This window comes from Chiloscyllium punctatum, chromosome 37, assembly GCF_047496795.1.
Source record: "Chiloscyllium punctatum isolate Juve2018m chromosome 37, sChiPun1.3, whole genome shotgun sequence".
NCBI lineage: Eukaryota > Metazoa > Chordata > Chondrichthyes > Orectolobiformes > Hemiscylliidae > Chiloscyllium > Chiloscyllium punctatum.
The window spans coordinates 7,132,273-7,152,426 of NC_092775.1; the positions used below are offsets into that span (position 1 = coordinate 7,132,273).

The 20,154-nt window shown below is 42.0% G+C and overlaps 1 protein-coding gene across 1 annotated transcript in view; it reads left to right on the forward strand.

Moving 5' to 3' along the window:
* Positions 1 to 14,294, forward strand: part of LOC140463213 (double-strand-break repair protein rad21 homolog) — a 139,486-nt gene extending 125,192 nt beyond the window's left edge. The window contains exon 14 of the mRNA XM_072557002.1: positions 13,246 to 14,294. Coding sequence (XP_072413103.1) covers positions 13,246 to 13,434 — 189 coding nt within the window. The 3' untranslated portion in view covers positions 13,435 to 14,294. The remainder of the gene's footprint in view (positions 1 to 13,245) is intronic.
* Positions 14,295 to 20,154: the final 5,860 nt, after the last annotated feature.

Here is a 20,154-nt window from a genome sequence, read left to right on the forward strand (position 1 = left end):
CTACTTAAATGGTGTCAAGTTAGGTAAAGGGGCAGTACAACAAGATCTCTGTGTTCTTGTCCATCAGTCAATGAAGCTGAAAATGTGTTGCTGGAAAAGTGCAGCAGGTCAGGCAGCATCCAAGGAGCAGGAGAATCGGCATTTCAGGCATGAGCCTGGCTCATGCCCGAAACGTCGATTCTCCTGTTCCTTGGATGCTGCCTGACCTGCTGCACTTTTCCAGCAACATATTTTCAGCTCTGGTCTCCAGCATCTGCAGTCCTCACTTTGTTCTTGTACATCAGGTACATTAGGTACAGCAGGCATTGAAGAAAGCTAATAGCATGCTGGCCTTCATAACAAGAGGAATTGAGTATAGAAGCAAAGATTCTGCAGCTTTACAGGGCCCTGGTGAGACCGCACCTGGAATATTGTGTGGAGTTCTGGTCTCCAAATTTGAGGAAAGCCATTCTGGCTATTGAGGGAGTGCAGCGTAGGTTCACCAGGTCAATTCCCAGAATGGCGGGACTATCTTACGCTGAAAGATTGGAGCGACTGGGCTTGTATACGCTTGAGTTTAGAAGGCTGACAGGGGATCTGATTGCGATGTATAAGGTTATTAAAGGATTGGACACTCTGGAGGCAGGAAGCATGTTTCCGCTAATGGGTGAGTCCCAAACCAGTGGACACCGTTTAAAAATAAGAGGTAGGCCACTTAGAACAGAGTTGAGGAGAAACTTCTTCACCTAGAGAGTGGTGGGTTTATGGAATGCTCTGCCCCAGAAGGCTGTGGAGGCCAAGTCTCTGGATACTTTCAAGAAAGAGTTGGATAGAGCTCTTGAGAATAGTGGAATCAAGGGTTATGGGGATAAGGCAGGAACAGGATACTGATTGAGGATGATCAGCTATGATCATAATGAATGGTGGTACTGGCTCGAAGGGTAGAATGGCCTACTCCTGCACCTATTGCCTATTATCTATCGTTCTCTATCTGTAGGTCTGCCTCAGCCCGGCTGAGGAATCCTAGCCTGCCAAGTGGCAGGAACTGGAGGCCAAAGTCTTGGCTCACCTAAGCCGCTGGACAGGACTGCTCCGAGTGCTGCCTTACAGGGGTTGAACGCTGGTCATAAAACAGCTGGTGGCTGCCATGCTTTGTTACTGCCTGGTCCCTTCGGTCCCTTCTCCTGGGTTTGTTGCTCACATTGAGAGTACATTGGTTCACTTCTTCTGGGATAAAAAGATGCACTGTGTCATGGCACACGTTCTGAATCTCCCAATTGAGGAGGGCGGTCTGTTTTTGGTGTGCAACAGGTCGTGACCTTGCAGCGATACCTTTCCATTGAGCCATCTCCCTAGGTGGTGTGCCATGGTGATGTATTTTTTCCGCCAGGTGCATAATCTCAACTACAACATGCAGCTCCTGTTTATTGATCGTGATGGTTTGGAGGTTGCCCTCAGGATGCTGCCTGTATTTTACCAGGACCTAATCACTGTCTGGAACATGGTTGAATTGTGTTGGGCCTACCCTCCGTGTAGCGACTGTCGTCAGAGAGCCTTTGCTCAGGAATCTGCACCTCCGTACTCACGAGTTCGAGTGGCTGTCTGAGGGAAGTGCCATGGCGGTGAGGTTAACCAGGATCGGGGACATGCTGGGTGGCGGTGGTCTGGGTTGGACGTTGCCACAGGATATAGCAAGCAGGGCAGCGGTAGATGGCTGGGGTTCATGGCCGCTGCCATTTGATGCCTTAAAACGGCAGTGCTTGGATCTAGCATCGTGAACCAGTTGGAGGATGCTCAAGTGTGCGGTGAAATCCCGTCTGTGCGTACCCCTACCCAGACAGAATTTCACATTGGTCCCAAGGTCCTATTCTTCCTGCAGGAGCTGTGCCCCACAACCTGAGCCGCCTCCGTAATTTTAGTTTTCTCTCCTGTAGGGACGTAAAACTGCGGACCCTAAGACTCCTGCTGCACATCGTCCACCTTTTTTCCCACATCCATTGCCCGGACACATCTTGGTGTGCCCATTTGCCATCAGGTGGTGGGGATCCCAAGTGGATGGTTCTCTATGTGGGAGTCCTCCCCCTTTCCCTTGGGGATCTGGGGTAGAGGGTGTTGCATGCAGTGGTCTCCTGCAACCGGAGATTGTGGTGGTTCATGGACTCCCAGCCCAAAAGCTTGTTCCGTGATGCCGTGGAGACCGTAGACCATGTATATATGGGGTGTGGGTGTTTGCACTCCCTTTTTAGTTTTCTGAATAATCATCTCTGTGTTTGGTTGCACTTCAGCCCCACGTTCCTGATCTTTGAGCACCTGGCGTGGAGAGGGGAGGGTAGGTCAGACGATCTCCTCGTGGGCCTGCTCCTGAGCCTGGCCAAACTGGCTATAAAGAGGTCCAGGCAGCAGGCCCTGGAGGGGGTGGTTGTCCCTCTTCTTTGGTTACATCCGGGCCTAGGTATCCTTGGAGAAGCAGTATGCGGTGTCTACCATCACGGTCGAGGTTTTCAGGGAAAGGTGGGCACCACCGGGTGTGGAGTGTTTTATTTCTCCCTCCGGCTTTAGTTTGATTTGGTCCTTGCCCTCCCCTTTCACTTTTTGATCCTCCCTTTGGTGAGGAGGGCGCTGCTTTCATAGGCCGCTCGGTTGTTCCCTTTCTTCTTGATTGTGGAACATGGGTTTTATGCGCTACTTCATTCATTGGGTCTTACGTCTGCACACACAACATGGGTGCTGGGGTGGGGGGGGAAACAAGAAAAAAAAAATCTATAAACTGGACTGTCAGAAATTCTGTTCATTCTGAGAGGTGGTACTGAGGGAGCTGGATCAGCATCAAGGACTCTCCATGTGTAAATAAAGGGTGACTTGGTGATGGGATACTGCCCTCTGTGGAGTTATTTCAGTGGTGACAAGTGTATGAGTAATGATGCAACTACGTAAAAGCACCTAATATCTGAAGCCAACTGGACTTCAAGCCCACTATGATTGATTTTATCATTGGTAATATGACAAGTGGGGTATATGAGTTGCATATGGAAGTGGACACCTTCGCCAATTTGACTGGGCTTGGGCAACACCACTTGAATAAAGGCAATTGCATTGCCTTACTCAGGACGTATCCTGACCAAAGGGACTTTAGGTCAACCCACAGCAAAACCCCAGACAAAGTCATGCCTCTGCCAAATAGTTAAAATTTTCTTCAGGATCCAGACCAGCAAACTATTTTAGTTGCTGCCAGTGTACGGACTTAAGACAGCAGAAAAGTCCCACTAGATCTAAATGGAGTAAGAGAACTCATAGACCGGTATCCAGACGAGTGCATACTCTGGAAAATTCATCTCTATCTGGTTTTTAGCAGTTAAATTTCTTTGCAACATCCAAATCTGAACCAAAGTAAGCATCTGGTTAAATAGTCACCTGGTTCTAATGGTGTTGATACTGGGACAGCCGTTTCAGTGATCGCAGAACCAGTCTTTAACAAAATTCGCTCTCGACTCCTTAAGTTTGCGCATGACCTTGGCTAGACTGGGAGCTTATACCAGGGAACCTTTACAGATCAAAGGTCCAAATTTGGTCCCGGTCTTGATTGAGAAGCAGCTAGTTCAGTTACCACTGATTGTAGTTAAAGGCTTGGACCCAAGCTTGATCAGGCAAAGTTGGTGGAGGAAGGTTCACTTTGATCGGTTCAACGTTTTTCGATTAGAAAATGGCTAGGAGTAAGGTCCTAATTAAATACTCAGAAGCTTTTCAGGAAGGTCTAGAGACTATCAAAGGCTATTCTGCATGTTGACCAAGAAGTAATTCCACGATTCTGTAAGGCCTGCCAAATGCCATTTGCCTTATGGACAAAAGTAGAAGCTGAAATCAGGAGGCTGGAAAGCGAAGAATTCATCTAACCAGTACAGTTTGCAGAATGGGCAACACCAGTCGTACCAATTGTGAAGCCTGATGGGTCGGTTTAAATACCCAATCCCTTGCATAGAGAATTTATGCAAAGCCGGCAGGGGTCTGTTTTTCACAGACATGAGCCGTGCGTAATTGCAATTGCAATGAGATGAGGATTCCCAGAAGTATGCTACAATTAATACCCATAAAGGTTTGTACCAATATACAAGACTACCATTTAGGGTGTCGTTAGCATGTGCAGTTTCTCAACAGACAATGGAGAACTTTTTGCAAGGTCTACCCTAGGTCACCATTTATCTAGATGTGATAAGCATATGGAATAAGCTGCCAGCAGGTGTGGTTGAGGCGGGTACATTAACTACATTTAAAAGGTATTTGGATAGATATGTGAATAGGAAAGGTTTAGAAGGATATGGGCCAAGTGTAGGGAAATGAGGTTAGCGTTGATGGACATTTTGATTGGCATGGACTAGTTTGGGTGAAGGGGCCCATCTCCATGCTGCAGGACTCTGTGACTCTATAATTGCTAGGAACAAACTACAGCGGGACTTCGGAGAACTAGGAAAAAGGCTGAAAAGCAGGACGTTCAAGGTGGTTATCTCCGGTTTGCTTCCAGTTCCTCATGCTGGTGAGGCCAGAAACAGGGAGATAATGGACTTGAACGTGTGGCTGGGGAACTGGTGCAGGAAGCAAGGATTTAAAGACTTGGATCACTGGGGTATGTTTTGTGGTAAGCATAAATTCTACAAGAGAGACGGTTTGCACCTGAATAGGTTAGGGACCAGCATTCTGGCAGGCAGGTTTGCTACTGCAACGCAGCTACGTTTAAACTAAGTAGCGGGAGGGAGGGGACAAACTGGATGTTTAAGAAGGAAATTGGAGGGAAAGTTAGAACAAGGGAAGTCAAGAAAGACAACTGTATCAAAGAGGCAGAAAACTCAGAAAGGGATCATGCTGTAAGGTTGAGTGAAATAGGAGTTGATGGGAAGGGTGAGGACAGTAACAAATTAAAAATACTATACATGAATGCACGAAGCATTAGAAATAAGATGGATGAGCTTGAGGCTCTTTTGGAAATTGGCAGATACGATATTGTGGGGATAACTGAGACGTGGCTTCAAGTGGACAGGACCTGGGAAATGAATATTCAAGGCTACACGTGCTATCGTAAGGACAGACTGACGGGCAGAGGGGGTGGGGTGGCCATGTTGGTAAGGGATGATATTCAGTCCCTTGCGCAGGGGGACCTAGAATCAGGGGATGTAGAGACAGTGTGGATAGAGCTGAGAAATACTAAGGGTAAAAAGACCTTCTTGGGAGTTATCTGCAGGCCCCCAAACAGTAGTCTAGATGTCGGATATAAGTTAAATCAGGAGCTGACATTGGCCTGTTGCAAAGAAGTTACTACAGTTGTTATGGGGGATTTCAACATGCAGGTAGACTGGAAGAAACAAGATGGTATTGGAGGTGGCTAATGTTGTACCACTTTTTAAGAAAGGTGGGAGAGAGAAAACAGGAAATTATAGACCAGTTAGTCTGACCTCAGTGGTGGGAAAGATGCTGGAGTCTATTATAAAGGATGAAATTACGACACATCTGGATAGTAGTAACAGGATAGGTCAGAGTCAGCATGGATTTATGAAGGGGAAATCATGCTTGACTAATCTTCTGGAATTTTTTGAGGATGTAACTCTGAAGATGGACGAGGGAGATCCCGTAGATATAGTGTACCTGGACCTTCAGAAAGCTTTTGATAAAGTCCCACATAGGAGGTTCGTGAGCAAAATTAGGACGCATGGTATTGAGGGCAAAGTACTAACTTGGATTGAAAGTTGGTTGGCTGATAGGAAACAAAGAGTAGTGATAAATGGCTCCATTTCGGAATGGCAGGCAGTGACCAGTGGGGTACCGCAGGGATCAGTACTGGGACCGCAGCTTTTTACAATATATGTTAATGATATAGAAGATGATATTAGCAATAACATTAGCAAATTTTCTGATGATACTAAGCTGGGTGGCAGGGTGAAATGTGATGAGGATGTTAGGAGATTACAGGGTGACCTGGACAAGTTAGGTGAGTGGTCAGATGCATGGCAGATGCAATTTCATGTGGATAAATGTATGGTCATCCACTTTGGTGGCAAGAACAGGAAGGCAGATTACTACCTAAATGGAATAAATTTAGGTAAAGGGGCAGTACAGAGAGATCTGGGTGTTCTTGTACACCAGTCAATGAAGGTAAGCATGCAGGTACAGCAGGTAGTGAAGAAGGCTAATAGCATGCTGGCCTTCATAACAAGGGGGATTGAGTATAGAAGCAAAGAGGTTCTTCTGCAGCTGTACAGGGCCCTGGTGAGACCAGTGTGCAGTACTGTGTGCAGTTCTGGTCTCCAAATTTGAGGAAAGATATTCTGGCTATTGAGGGAGTGCAGCGTAGGTTAATGAGGTCAATTCCTGGAATGGAGGGATACCTTACACTGAAAGCCTGGAGCGACTGGGCTTGTATACCCTTGAGTTTAGAAGACTGAGAAGGGATCTGATTGAGACATATAAGGTTATTAAAGGATTGGACACTCTGGAGGCAGGAAACATGTTTCCACTGATGGGTGAGTGCCAAACCAGAGGACACAGCTTAAAAATATGGGGTAGACCATTTTGGACAGAGATGAGGAGAAACTTCTTCACCCAGAGAGTGGTGGCTGTGTGGAACGCTCTGCCCCAGAGAGCAGTGGAGGCCCAGTCTCTGGATTCATTTAAGAAAGAGTTGGATAGAGGTCTCAAGGATTGTGGAATCAAGGTTATGGAGATAAGGCAGGAACAGGATACTGATTAAGGATGATCAGCCATGATCATATTGAATGGTGGTGCAGGCTCGAAGGGCAGAATGGCCTACTCCTGCACCTATTGTCTAACAGGGAAGACTAATAAGAAGCACTTAGAGAACCTGGTCATCATCCTTAGATATTTCTTCCAGATGGATGTGTACCTTAGAAGGGAAAAATGTGTGTTCCAGGCACCCCAAGTGACCTATTTGGACTACAGAGTCAATATGACCAGATTAAAACCTTCGAAAGATAAAGTGAGGATACTCAAAGGCCCCCTGGCTCGCACATCTGTACCTGAGCCTAGTCTTTACTTGGGCTGGTGAACTATTACAGAAAGTTCATACGTAACCTGGCCTCCATTCTGGCATCTTTGTATCAACTCTTAAAATGGGTCAGCCTTGGAAATTGTCACATAACCAAGTCATAGCTTTCAGAGAAGTGAAGAAACAGCTATCATCCTGTAAGGTGTTGGCACACTATGATCCCAGGCAAGATCAAGTATTGACATGTAATGCCTCCCGATATGGCATTTGGTTAGTATTAGCTTGTAGGTGGCCCAATGGAAAGGAACACCAAATAGTGTATGGATCTAGGAATTTGGCTAATGCGGAGTGTAAATACACCCAGATAGAGAAGGAAGGTTTGATGGTCATATATGGAGTCAAAGTTCCACCAATACCTTTACAGCTGTAAATTTGTAATGATAACAGACCACAGGCCCCTGCTGGGTCTCCTTAAAGAGGACAAGACACAGCTGCCAATAACTTCAGGCCCAATTTAGCAGTGGGCTCTAATACTAAGTATGCATAATTACAAACTGGAACACTGTTCAGGAGGCCAAGTAGCAAATACCAATGCACTGAGCTACCGACCACTGGCAGATAGACTGCTGGTGCTACCACCACTGAAAGTCCACTGTTTTAAAATTTTCTGGACATGCTTCCAATTACAGCTGACAATATCAGACTTTGGAAAAGATCTAGTCCTGGAAAAACTGCAGTAGCTGGTGATAACGGGGAAACCAAAAAGGTGTCACAACCGAAATTGAAATTTTTTGGATCTGAAGAGAACAGATTAGAGTGGAGAGTGGTATGTTATAATGGTGAGCTAGCGTGATTGTCCTGAGCAGAGGCCACACTCAGATACTGGCTGAACTCCACTAGGATCATGCAGGGATTTCCAAAATGAAGATGTGACCAGGATTGTGTGCAGACATGGCTGCATTAGTGGAACAGTGCCCAGATTGCCAACAAGGACAAAGAGTACCATAGTAGCTCCCCACATTCGTGGTAAAGGCCAGGTAAACCCTAGACTTGGTTACATGTTGACTGTGCAGGTCCTTTCATGGGCTGAATGTTTTTGTCATTGTGGATGCCCACTCAAAGTGGTTGGATACACGTAGAGTTCATGCATCAAACACTGGGACGACGATAGAAAGGCTGCGAGCTCCTTTTGCAATACATGGACTCCCAGAAGTTGGTCACAGATAATCTGCCATCATTTATCAGCAGGGAATTTGAGTATTTCCTAAACTTGAATGGTATTTGTTGTATTAGGACAGCTCCATACAATTCGTTATCCAATGTTGGGGCAGAAAGAGTGGTTCAGACTTTGAAGGCAGGCTTAAAAAACAGCCTACTGCTTCACTAAATACCAAACTGCCCCGGTTCCTATTTGATTATAGGACCACTGCTTGTGCAACTGCAGGGATAGCTCCAGCAGAGTTGTTAATGGGAAGAAGATTCCATATCTGGTTAAATCTGATTTTCCTGGACCTGGGGGAAGAGGATGAAATGGCATCACGAATGTCAATGCCGGACACAGGACTGAACTAAGTGAAAGACAGTCTATGAAGTTTGGTTTAGGAACCATGGGAAGGGTCCTGCATGAATAAGAGTCATGGTAAATGCGAGGTGAGGTCCAGTGATGTATAAAGTTCAGGTAAGTGTGACAGCCTTGGACAAGCATGTGGATCACATGAAAGCTGTAAACTCACAAAAGGTGTGCCCAGCCCCTCAACTGCGTTTCAGACCGTTCCAGAACCCATGGGTTCTCTCTATCTGTCAAGTGTTGGAGATACCTTGAAAAATGAGACAGACACAATGGATGTAGCACTCTTGACACCTTTACCACCTTAAAAGGAGAATTTACTCTGAGACCTTCCAGGCACAAGAAGTGAGCTACTATGCATTATATGCTGCCCATATCAGAGGTTGAGTTGGAGGAACCTGACCCAGTGCTAAAACACCCCAAGATGAGCTACAAAAAAAACAGACCAGCCTATGCCTTTGGATTCAGATGGGAAGGGATGTAGTGTGGATCTTGTGGGTTATGAGTTCCCTGATTGGGACTGTTAATCTGGTCTAGTCAAGGTGTCCTGGCTGACAGGAGTGTCAGAGGTCCTGACTGCTGGCTCTGAGTAAGCTAGAACAGTGTCAAGGACTCTCCACATGTAAATAAAGGGGTGACTTGGTGATGGGATACCAGCCTCAGTGGAGTTATTTCATATTGTTTTATTCTTTTGGATCCAAAGTGGACAATCTCTTATCAGCCTTAATAGAAATCTGTTGGCCACAGGTTTTCCCATTCACTTAATAGGTTAAAATTTCTTTGTAATTTTATGTTTTCACATATCTTTGTCATTGCTAAACTTGGTTGTATAGCTTTCTGTCCCACCATTTAATTGATAATAAATAGATAGAATAGTTGATGTCCAAATACATCCTTGCAGGAAACACTAATTGAATGAGAGTCATAGTTATATACAGCACGGGAACTGGCCTTTTTGCTATGCTGACCAGGTTTTCTGAACTGAACTAGTCCCATTTGCCTGTGATTGGCTCACATCCCTCAAAACCTTTCTTATCCATGTACACGTCCAAATGTTTCTTACGTTGTACCTGAGAGTACTTGCCCATTTCTCCCACATGCTGTCTCTTGCTGCTCAGCCGATTTCCCAATACAGGGTATGGTCATTAATTAGCTTTCAATTCCATGAGCTTCAAGTTTAACTGACAGTGTCCTGTGAAGGACTTCATCATATAGTTTATGGAAGTCCATCTAAGTGACATCCATAAACATTCCACTACTTTCAACTTTTGAAAGAGCTGACTAATCAGGTTTGGCAGACATGTCGTCCCCTTTGCAAATCCATGCTAGTCTCTGAGCACTTTAAAATTTTGAATCATTCTAAGGACTCTAGTAATTTTCCAATGACAGATACCAGACTTACTAGTCTATAATTCTCTACTTCTTTGTCAACTATGTAGAATTTGCTTACTTATTTCACTATCTGTTTTGTACCTATTAGTAGTAAGTTCATTTTTTCCTTGATAGCTATAAATTCATTATGTTAAATCAATATAATATTCCTCTGAAGATGTCAAGCAATACAAAATGTCTTGTTCTGCCATTAATTTCAGTTAGAATGGAAATGGCCAAATACTTCCTTGTCACACCCACAGCTCCACTGCATCGTGAACTTCAGACTGTGGTCTCCTCCTGTACCACACAGTGAAATATCCCACATTACCACAAGAATGCCATTAAATAAAATTTGACAATAAGCTACCAAAGGACATGTTTGACAAATATCACCAATAGCTTGGTCAAAGATGGCAGACTTTAAAGAGCAGTTTTAAGGTGAAGAGAGCTGTAGAGATGGTGAGTACGTTAGGATAGTGTAAGAGGGATGGTGCAAGAGGAAGGGATTTAAATTCCTGGGACTTTGGAACCAATTAGAGATGCAAGCAGTAAGGGTATAGCAGTTACCAGGGGTGACGTGAATCTGCATATTAATTGGACTAACTAAACCTGTAGCAATGTGATGGAGGGGGATTTCCTGGAATATGAGGGATGGTTTCCTCAACTATTATGTCGAGGAACCAAGTAGAGAGCAGGCCATCCTGGATTGGGTATTTTGTAATGAGAGCAGATTAATTAGCAACCTTGTGGTGCAAGATCCTTTGTGGAAAAGTGGCCATAATATGGTAGAATTCTTTGAGGTAAAGAGTGACGCCATTAAATCTGAAACTAGGGTCCTGAATTTAAAGAAAGCTAACTTTGATGTTATGAGGCCTGCATTAATTAGGATAATTGGTTCCAAAGTCCCAGGAATTTTAATCCCTTCCTCTTGCACCATTCCTCAAGCCACATATTCATTTTAGCTATCCTGCCACTCCCATTCTGAATAGCATGTGGCATTGGTAGCAGTCCCAAGATTACTACCTCTGAGGTTCTACCTTTTAGTTTAACTCCTAACTCTCTACATTCAGCTTGTAGGACCTCATACTGTTTTTTAGCCTATATTGTTGGTGCCTATATTTAGATTTAGATTAGATTTAGATTACTTACAGTGTGGAAACAGGCCCTTCGGCCCAACAAGTCCACACCGCCCCGCCGAAGCGTAACCCACCCATACCCCTACATCTACATCTACCCCTTACCTAACACTACGGGCAATTTAGCATGGCCAATTCACCTGACCTGCACATCTTTGGACTGTGGGAGGAAACCGGAGCACCCAGAGGAAACCCACGCAGACACGGGGAGAACGTGCAAACTCCACACAGTCAGTCGCCTGAGGCGGGAATTGAACCCGGGTCTCCGGCGCTGCGAGGCAGCAGTGCTAACCACTGTGCCACCGTGCCGCCCACTTTAAAAGTACAATGTCTATAATTTAGGAATTTATCTAAGCAAACTTCTGATCATTGCCCAAGCCTGGTAACATTTTACTTAGATTAGATTACTTACTTAGATATGCATCACAACAGCTCCAGAATGTCCTACAGCCTTGATCCTTGCACTAGGGAGGCAACATACTATCCTAGACTCTTATTTGCAGCCATATAAACAGCTATCTCATCCCCTTACAATTGAATCCCATATCCCTATAGCTCTGTCAATCTTTTTATAGCGATCTCTACACTCTTCTGATTCTGGCCTCTTAGCATCTCCAGTTGTACTTGTTCTGCCACTGGTAGCTAAACCTTCAGCAACTCAGGATCTTAATGTCTAGAACTCCCTCCCTAATGTATTTCCCATCTCTTAACAGGAAGCAGAGAGTTGGAGTAAATGGGTCTGTTTCAAAGTGGCAGGCATTGATGAATGGGGTGCCACAGGGTTCAGAGACCCCAGCTGTTCACAATATATGTTAACAATTTGGACAAAGAAATTGAATGCAGTATCTTCACATTTGCAGGCAACATAGCGGGTGACAGTGTGTGCTGTGAGGAGAGTGCTAAAAGGGTGCAAGGTGACTTGGACAGGCTGGCTGAGTGGGCAAACACTTGGCATATGCAATATAATGTGGATAAATGTAAGGTGGCAAAACTTTGGTGGCAAAACAAGAAGGCTGATTATTAGCTGAGTGGTGGCAGTTTAGGAAAAGATAAGGTGCAAGAATACTTGAGTTGTCATGGTGGAACAGTCGCTGATGGTTGGCATGCAGATGCAGCAGGTGGTGAGGAATGCATCCTGGACTTCATAGCGAGGGGATTTGAGTATAGGAGTAAAGATGTCTTGTTGCAGTTATACAGGGTCTTGGTGAGGCCACACATTGTGTACTGTGTACAGTTTAGGTCTCCTAGTCTGAGGAAGGACATTCTTACTATTGTGGGAGTCCAGCGGAGGTTCACCAGATTGAAGTGACATATGAAGAAAGACTGGATCGACTGGATTTGTACTCACTGAAATTTAGAAGAATGAGGGAGATCTCATAGAAACATAAAATCCTGATGGGACTGGATAGGCTTGATATTGGAAGAATGCTCCTGATGCTGGGGAGATCCAGACCTAGACGTCACAGTCTAAGAATAAGAGGTAAACCAATCAGGATTGATATGAGGAAGAATTGCTTCACTCAGAGTTGTGAATCTGTGGAATTCTCTCCCACAGAAAGCTGTTGGGGCCAGTTTGTTAGATATATTCGAGAGGGATATATCTAACAAACTGAACATGGCCCTTGCAGCTGAACGGATCAAGGGGTTATGGAGAGAAAGCGAGAGTGGGGTACTGAAATTGCTTGATCAACCATGATCATATTGAATGGTGGTGCAGGCTCAAAGGACCGTATGGCCGACTCCAGTTTTTATATTTCTATCTTGAATAATTGTAGGATTGGAGGAGGTTATAGAGATAAGGAGGAACATGAATGAAGGAGATGAATGAGAATTTTAAATGGAGATGTTGCCAGATCAGGAGACAATGTGAGTGTGTGAACATTGGGTTGTGATAGTAAGTGAAACTTGTTTTGAATTAGAATACCAAAAGTCAGCATATTTAAGGGGGTGAAAGATGGGATGCTAATTGGGAATAGATAAATACACAATTGCTTTTCAGTCTTATATATCTGATTTACATCACAATAACCTTGTTTCAAGATTTTACACACTCCTGTATGCTTTTCATTTGACTCTGTTGTGTGCTGTTAGTATTATCCCATTACCTGGGTTTCAGTCTTTTAAACACATCACTTTAGCAATCTTCCATGCTAATAAAGGGAGGAATGGTTTATTTTACTGCTACTTTTGCTGTTTTCTAGCGGATCCATGACACAACAGGTGCAAAGTCTTTCAGCCTGCTGGAGCTGTGCAGAGATCACAATCGCAAACAGGCTGCTGCGAAATTCTATAGTCTCCTGATGCTCAAGAAACAGTTGGTGCTTGAACTCACCCAAAAAGAATCTTATAGTGACATTATTGCAACCCCAGGAACAAGATTTTACTTCTGAGTATATATTGTATTCTTTATGTCTCTTTAACATAGCCTTCAGAATTACAATAAGTATTTTTATACCTTCTAATGTTTAATAATTGCAACATATAATTCAGATGATGATAATTCCTCATGTCTCAAATGTCACAAGTTTTATTTTATTTCTGACCTGAGATACCCCACAGTTCTCCTGGATTAAACAAGAAATTCATCAAGGGATAAAGATGAAGGGAGAAATTATTCTGGAGGGTAAGCTGTTGCAAATGAATTAAAAATCCAAAAGCCTTATTAAATTCTCAGAATTTGTTGAGCTGTGCAAACAGAAGCATTCCCATGAGATCTACTGTTTCAAAACCTTGTCAATTTTCACTAACTTTTGAGGAGAACTTAAAGGATATTGAACAAACTGAAGTTCGACGGAAGTGCATTAGCAGTACCATTGCATAGTTCACATTGTTTAGATACAGTGAGGTTAGCAGTTGATCACAATGGGTTCTTGGGTCTATAATGTTCTCACATCCATTGTTCAATCCCACTAAGTTAACTTTAACGAGAAGATTTTCTTGTCCTGTGCATATGGGTACTGAAGCTCGGATAATAGAGGAAAACAGCAGGGAGGGTTGGGCAGCACTAAAGACATCTACTTGAGTTTCCAAACTTCACCTCACTTGGGTTAGAAACTCAGAGACAAATATAGGTGACATACCCTCAAAACCGTCTTGTTCTTGAAACACTATTTAGGTTAGTAAATGGTGAATGTCCTCATGCTATCAAAATGTCCATCCCTTTAACATTGAATGTATTCGGAAAGATTGTACATTTCATTCCATCAACATTATTTCAACCGATTTTTAATGTTAGTTTAAAAGTTTTAGGTTTGCGCTGTTTTTTTTTAATTTTTCAAAATAGTTGTATTTTTCAGATAACTTAATTTGTTCCACATTGTGTTTTTCTGCTTGATATAATCATTTCATGCAGTTGTCTCACTTTGAAGGTAGGTTTTTGTTTGGCCAGTAATAACTGGCACAAAATAATCTATACGTACTTCTGTTGCTCAATGGGGAGTGTTTGTTTTGTGGTCTTTGAAACTATGATTTTTGGCTGTGATTATTTGACTTTTGTAACTAAATAAATGTTTTTGCTGATGTTTGCAAACAGTGGGCTGACAGAATCGTTTATTATGTTGCTACATTAACTATAGAAATTAGAAGCATAGGAGGCCAAGAAGTATGTTTTGATCTGTCAAGAGATTAGATTTATAGCATTTACAGCACAACACCATACTTTTGTGTCTAAATATTATTGAACAGTAATTTAGTTACATTTGTCAGAAGATTTTATAAGCAGCATGACCAAATATGATTCTGTCACAATCTACAATGACAACAAGAGTGAGTCACAATCTACAATGACAACATTGTTTAAGGTTATTAAAATTCAGACTACTTACCAAAAGGAAATTTCCATGATTTTGAAGTTGACGTTCTGTTGAAAAAATAATGAACCTTATACTAAGAGAAAATAATGTAGATTCTGGACATCTGTCAAATAGGAAATTTTTGAAATACACTGTATTTAGCAACAGCTGTGGAGGGAGAAGCAGTATTAACATTCTAAGTCACTTGTGCTGTTCAAACGTGATTGGGAATAGCAATGCATTCATTGCACTTTCCTGAGCTATCGAAATCAGTGGAAAAATTGTTGACTAAAAGACCATATCTGTCTGGCTAGACTGGTTCAAATTTATCAGAACAATAAGGAATACAAATAGAAAGTGGCCTACACCAGCAGTGCTTCTTCCGGAGGCTCACTGAAAGTATTACCTAATATGGTGACGAAACGTCTGAAAACGAATCTTCCAGCTCAGTGAGCAAACCTCTATCCAAATAAGGAAGATTATTTTGCATCTAAATGGTACCTTTCACAATCTTGGGATTTTCAAAAGCAATTGACTGTCGGTTAGGCACTTCTGAAGTGGTGGAATTATCATAATGTAGCAAACATAACACGCAATGCAAATTGCCATAAACAGTTATATGATGATGGCCAGATAATCTGCTTTCGTGATTGTTGTTTGATGGATAAATATCAGTAGTATGCACAACAAGGTAAAACCATAGAAGGAGCCCATAAAGTCTACTGTACTATTCAGTTAGATCATGGCTGATCTGATAATGCTCAATTACTGTTTCTTACCTTATCCCCATAGCCCTTGATACCCCTTGAATCTTGAATATAATTAACGACCAAACCTTGACATTGCTCTGTAGTAAAGAATTCCGGACTCAGTGCCCTCTGAGAGAAAAACATCCTCCTCACCTCTGTTAATTTCAGAACAATGAACCTAATTTCCGAATACCTTGACTCTCCCCTAAGGGGAAAGAACTTTTCTACTAAATGCTGTCAAGATATCTAAGATTTCTCTATTTCAATAGGGTTCCATCTTACCTAGGTACATGCGATAATAATCAAATCTTCTAAATTCCAATGAGTACAGGCCCAACTTACTCAACATTTCATCACAGGCTGATGCATCATATCTGGTAGCAGCCTGGTGAACCTACTGTGGACTGCCTCCAATGCCAATCTATCTTTCCTTAGATAAGGTCCACAAAAATTGTTCACAGTATTCCAACTATGATCTGACTAGTATTCTTGTATACTTACAGCAAAATCTGCCTATGCTATTCCCTTTGAAATGAAGGTCAACATTTTATTTGCCTTTCCTTATACCTGCTGAACTTGGATTGCTAGCTTTTTGTGATTCATGGCCTAACAGCTCCAAATCCCTCTGTTCCATAGCTTTCTGCAGTCTTTTTCCATTTAAATAATGTTCAGCTCCACAGCCTTGTATTTTCCCACATTGTACTCCATCTGCCAAGTTCTTGTACACTTATCTAACCTATCTTATTATTGTGCAGACTGTGTAATTGTTATCACTTGCCTTTCTATCTATTTTTATGCCATCCTCAAACTTGGCTATAAAGCATTCACTTCCCTCATCTAAATCAATATAATGTGACTCCTGTGGCACTTGATTAGGTACAGGCTGCCATCTTAAAAATGCCCCCTTATCCCAACTCTTAGTCTTCTATTAGTTAACTAATCATATATCAATGCTAATATACTACCTTCAACATGATGTGCTTTTATCTTACTAAGTAGCCTTATATGTGGTACATTTTTCAACACCTTAAAAAATCCAAATATATTACTTTTACTGCTTCCCTTTTATGCTTGCTACCACCTCAAAGAATTCTCATAAATTTGTCAGGTGTGTTTTCCCCTTCATGAAAACTTGCTGACTCTTCTTGATTATATTATGTATTTGCAAATTCTCTGCTTTACGTTCTTATTATACACTCTTAACATTTTCCCTATGACAGATATTAAGCTGGCTGGTCTATTGTTACCTATTATTGTTTCCCTTATCAAATTTACACTGGCAGTTTTCCAATCTTCTGGGACATTTGTAGAACCTAAGGATTTCTGGAAGATTACTACCAATGCATTCACTACCTCTGTAGCTACTTCTTTTAATATCCTAGGATGCATCCTATCAAGTCCAGGGGAATTATCGATCCTTAGCCTCATTGGTTTTCCCACCTCTTTTTTCTATTGTGATACTTATTGTATTTATTTCCTCTTCCACTTTTGCCCAATGATTATTTAGTAATTTTGGAATGCTGTTATTGTCTTCTGTACAGACTGATGCAAAGTATCTGTTCAATCCTGTTCCCCAGTCTTGTTCATGTTGAGACTTACGTTCACTTTGGCATCTGTCTTCCTTTTTAATATCTTTTTTAAAAGCTATTTTTTCTATCTTGATACTTGTAAATTTACCCCCAAAGTTTATTTTCTCCCTTTTTGTTTGGTTGTGTGTTGATTTGTAAAACGTTCCCAATTTTCTGACTTACTATTAACCTTTGCCACATTGCATATGTTTTTTTCTTTCAAATTGATTCAATTCTGATTAACCATGGTTGGCTCACCCCACTCCTAGAATCCTTCTTCCACACTGTAATATATCTTTGCTGTGAGCCTTAATCTATTTTCTTAAACACCTGCCATTTTTCCTTAACTGTCTTGGCTGTTAAACTCTTTCTCAGTCCACTCCAGCCAGCTGTGCGCTCATTCCTTTGTAATTATCCTTGATTAAGCATAGCAAAGTTGTTTCTGACCCAAATTCCTCCCTCTCAAACTGAATGCTAAATTCTACTGAGACACTGTGGAGAACTTCCCTGCTCCTTTTTCTAAACAATTCTGTTATGGCTCCAGCTGATCGTACTATTGGACAAACCAGACCACAGAATGAGTAGAGTCATAGAGATGTACAGCACAGTCCAACTCGTCCATGCCGACCAAATATCCCAGCCCAATCTAGTCACACCTGTCAGCACCTGGCCCATATCCCTTCAAACCCTTCCTATTCATATACCCATCCAAATGCTTTTTAAATGTTGCAATTGTACTAACCTCCACCACTTCCTCTGGTAGCTCATTCCATACTTTACTACCCCCTGTGTGAAAAAGTTGCCTCTTAGGTCCCTTTTATATCTTTCCCGTCTCACCCTAAATGTATACCCTCTAGTTCTGGGCTTCCCCACCCCGGGGAAAAGACTTTGTCTATTTATCCTATCCATGCCCCTTATGATTTTGTAAACCTCTATAAGGTCACCCCTCAGCCTCCGACGCTCCAGGGAAACAGCCCCAGCCTATTCAACCTCTCCCTGTAGCTCAGATCGTCCAACCCTGGCAACATCCTTGTAAATCTTTTCTGAACACTTTCAAGTTTCACAACATCTTTGTGATAGGAAGGAGATCAGGACTGCACACAATATTCCAACAGTGGCCTAACCAATGTCCTGTACAGCCGCAACATGACCTCCCAACTCCTGTATTCAATACTCTGACCAGTAAAGGAAAGCATATCAACCACGCCTTCACTATCCTATCTACCTGCGACTCCTCTTTCAAGGAGCTATGAACCTGCACTCCAAGGTCTCATTGTTCAGCACCACTCCAGAGGACCTAACTGTATAAATTAAGTCCTGCTAAGTTTTGCTTTCCCAAAATGCAGCACCTCACATTCATCTAAATTAATGCAAAATACCACAGATGCTAGAAATCTGAAACAAAAATATAAAATACTGGAAAAAAAATCAGCAGTATCTGGATAGAAAAAGAATTGGTGTTTTGCATCAAGTATAACTTTTCATCAGATATGGAGTTATTTCCTTTTGAATTGTGAAAGCTTATTACATGGATATTCACAAAGCTGAGAGTTTTTACAGCTCTTAATAACTACAGGCTTCTAACCAAATATTCCAGGTTTGGAAGTTTCACAAATTGCCCTTTCCTTGGACTGTTCTAATCTCCTTTCTAGCAGAAAAGCAACAGTAAAGTCTCCTATGAATTGTCTAAAAGCTTTCAATCTCTGTAGTTTACAAGCTAAAATCAACACTGATTAACATGAACCAAAAACAGGCTCATGATCTTCAACGTTTATCCCGTCTGTTTGAACTACACAGTAAAAACAATATTTCACTGTCTGATCTCAGAGGTAACCCAACCATATGGCATTATTTTACAAATCAACCTCATATATATAAATATAAGATCTCTCACCTCTCATCACAACTGCCAAGTAATTTATTATTCCTCGAGAAGGAAGATGTATTAATCAGCACTTAGCAAGGAATAAATTACTGCACCAATACTGGAACACAAAACTGTTTTCTTTGTGACTATTAGTCCTTTTTCAGAGGTCACACACAGTCTGTCTAAGCATCAAGTTATATCTCACTCCAGAACGTGTGGTTACAGGGATGAATCAGGTGAACTAGTGAGGGCAAGTGCTTTTATTTTTATTCCCAACAGTGCTGCATGTTGATATAGATTAGTCAGTGAAGGTCAAACCAAAGACGTATCAATGGGAAATAGCGATGTTCCATGCAACAATTTAATTTGATACATATTCAGTTGTGTTTATATCTTGCACACCTACACAAAATGGGGCTTAAAAGTAGAAATAGCTGTTTGACTTGTAGAAGAAAACCCCTGCCTGTGCCCTGCAACATGCTATAATTAGTGAAAGAAGAATTCCCCTCTGAAAGTCTTAGTTATCCATCAAATAAAGTCTCTTAAGTGATCAGAACTGTAACAAGGTGCAATGGTGAAACCAAATGAGAAAAAGCTTTTTTCAGCTTGAGAGTTTATCTTGCCTGTATCATTCTGACAGCTGTCGCATCCAAGAACAGCAGAGTGAAAGACAAGAACTGGAAAAGAACATTCGGCCCAGAGAAGTATGTCTTCAATTTTCCTTTCTACTAACCAAATTCATTTTACATATGGTAAAAACAATGACTGCAGATGCTGAAAACCAAATACTAGATTAGTGGTGCTGGAAGAGCACAGCAGTTCAGGCAGATTTCGCTACTCATTTTACATATGCCTACTGTTTACCTGGTAAATTGTTCCAAACATTTAAGTAAAGACTTTTCCAGACCCAAAATGTTGTTTTGGTTTCTCTTTCCACAAATGCTGCCACACCTGCTGAGTTGTTCCAGCACTTTCTGTTTTTGTTTCAGATTTTCAGCATCCTCAGTTTTTTTTTGTTCAAATAAGGAGTTGATTTTAGTTGACAAAATGCAGTTGATAAAATAAATGCACTGTTCTAATTTTAGGGCCCAGACTCTTCTTATAGTCATAGAGTCATACAGCATAAAAACAGACC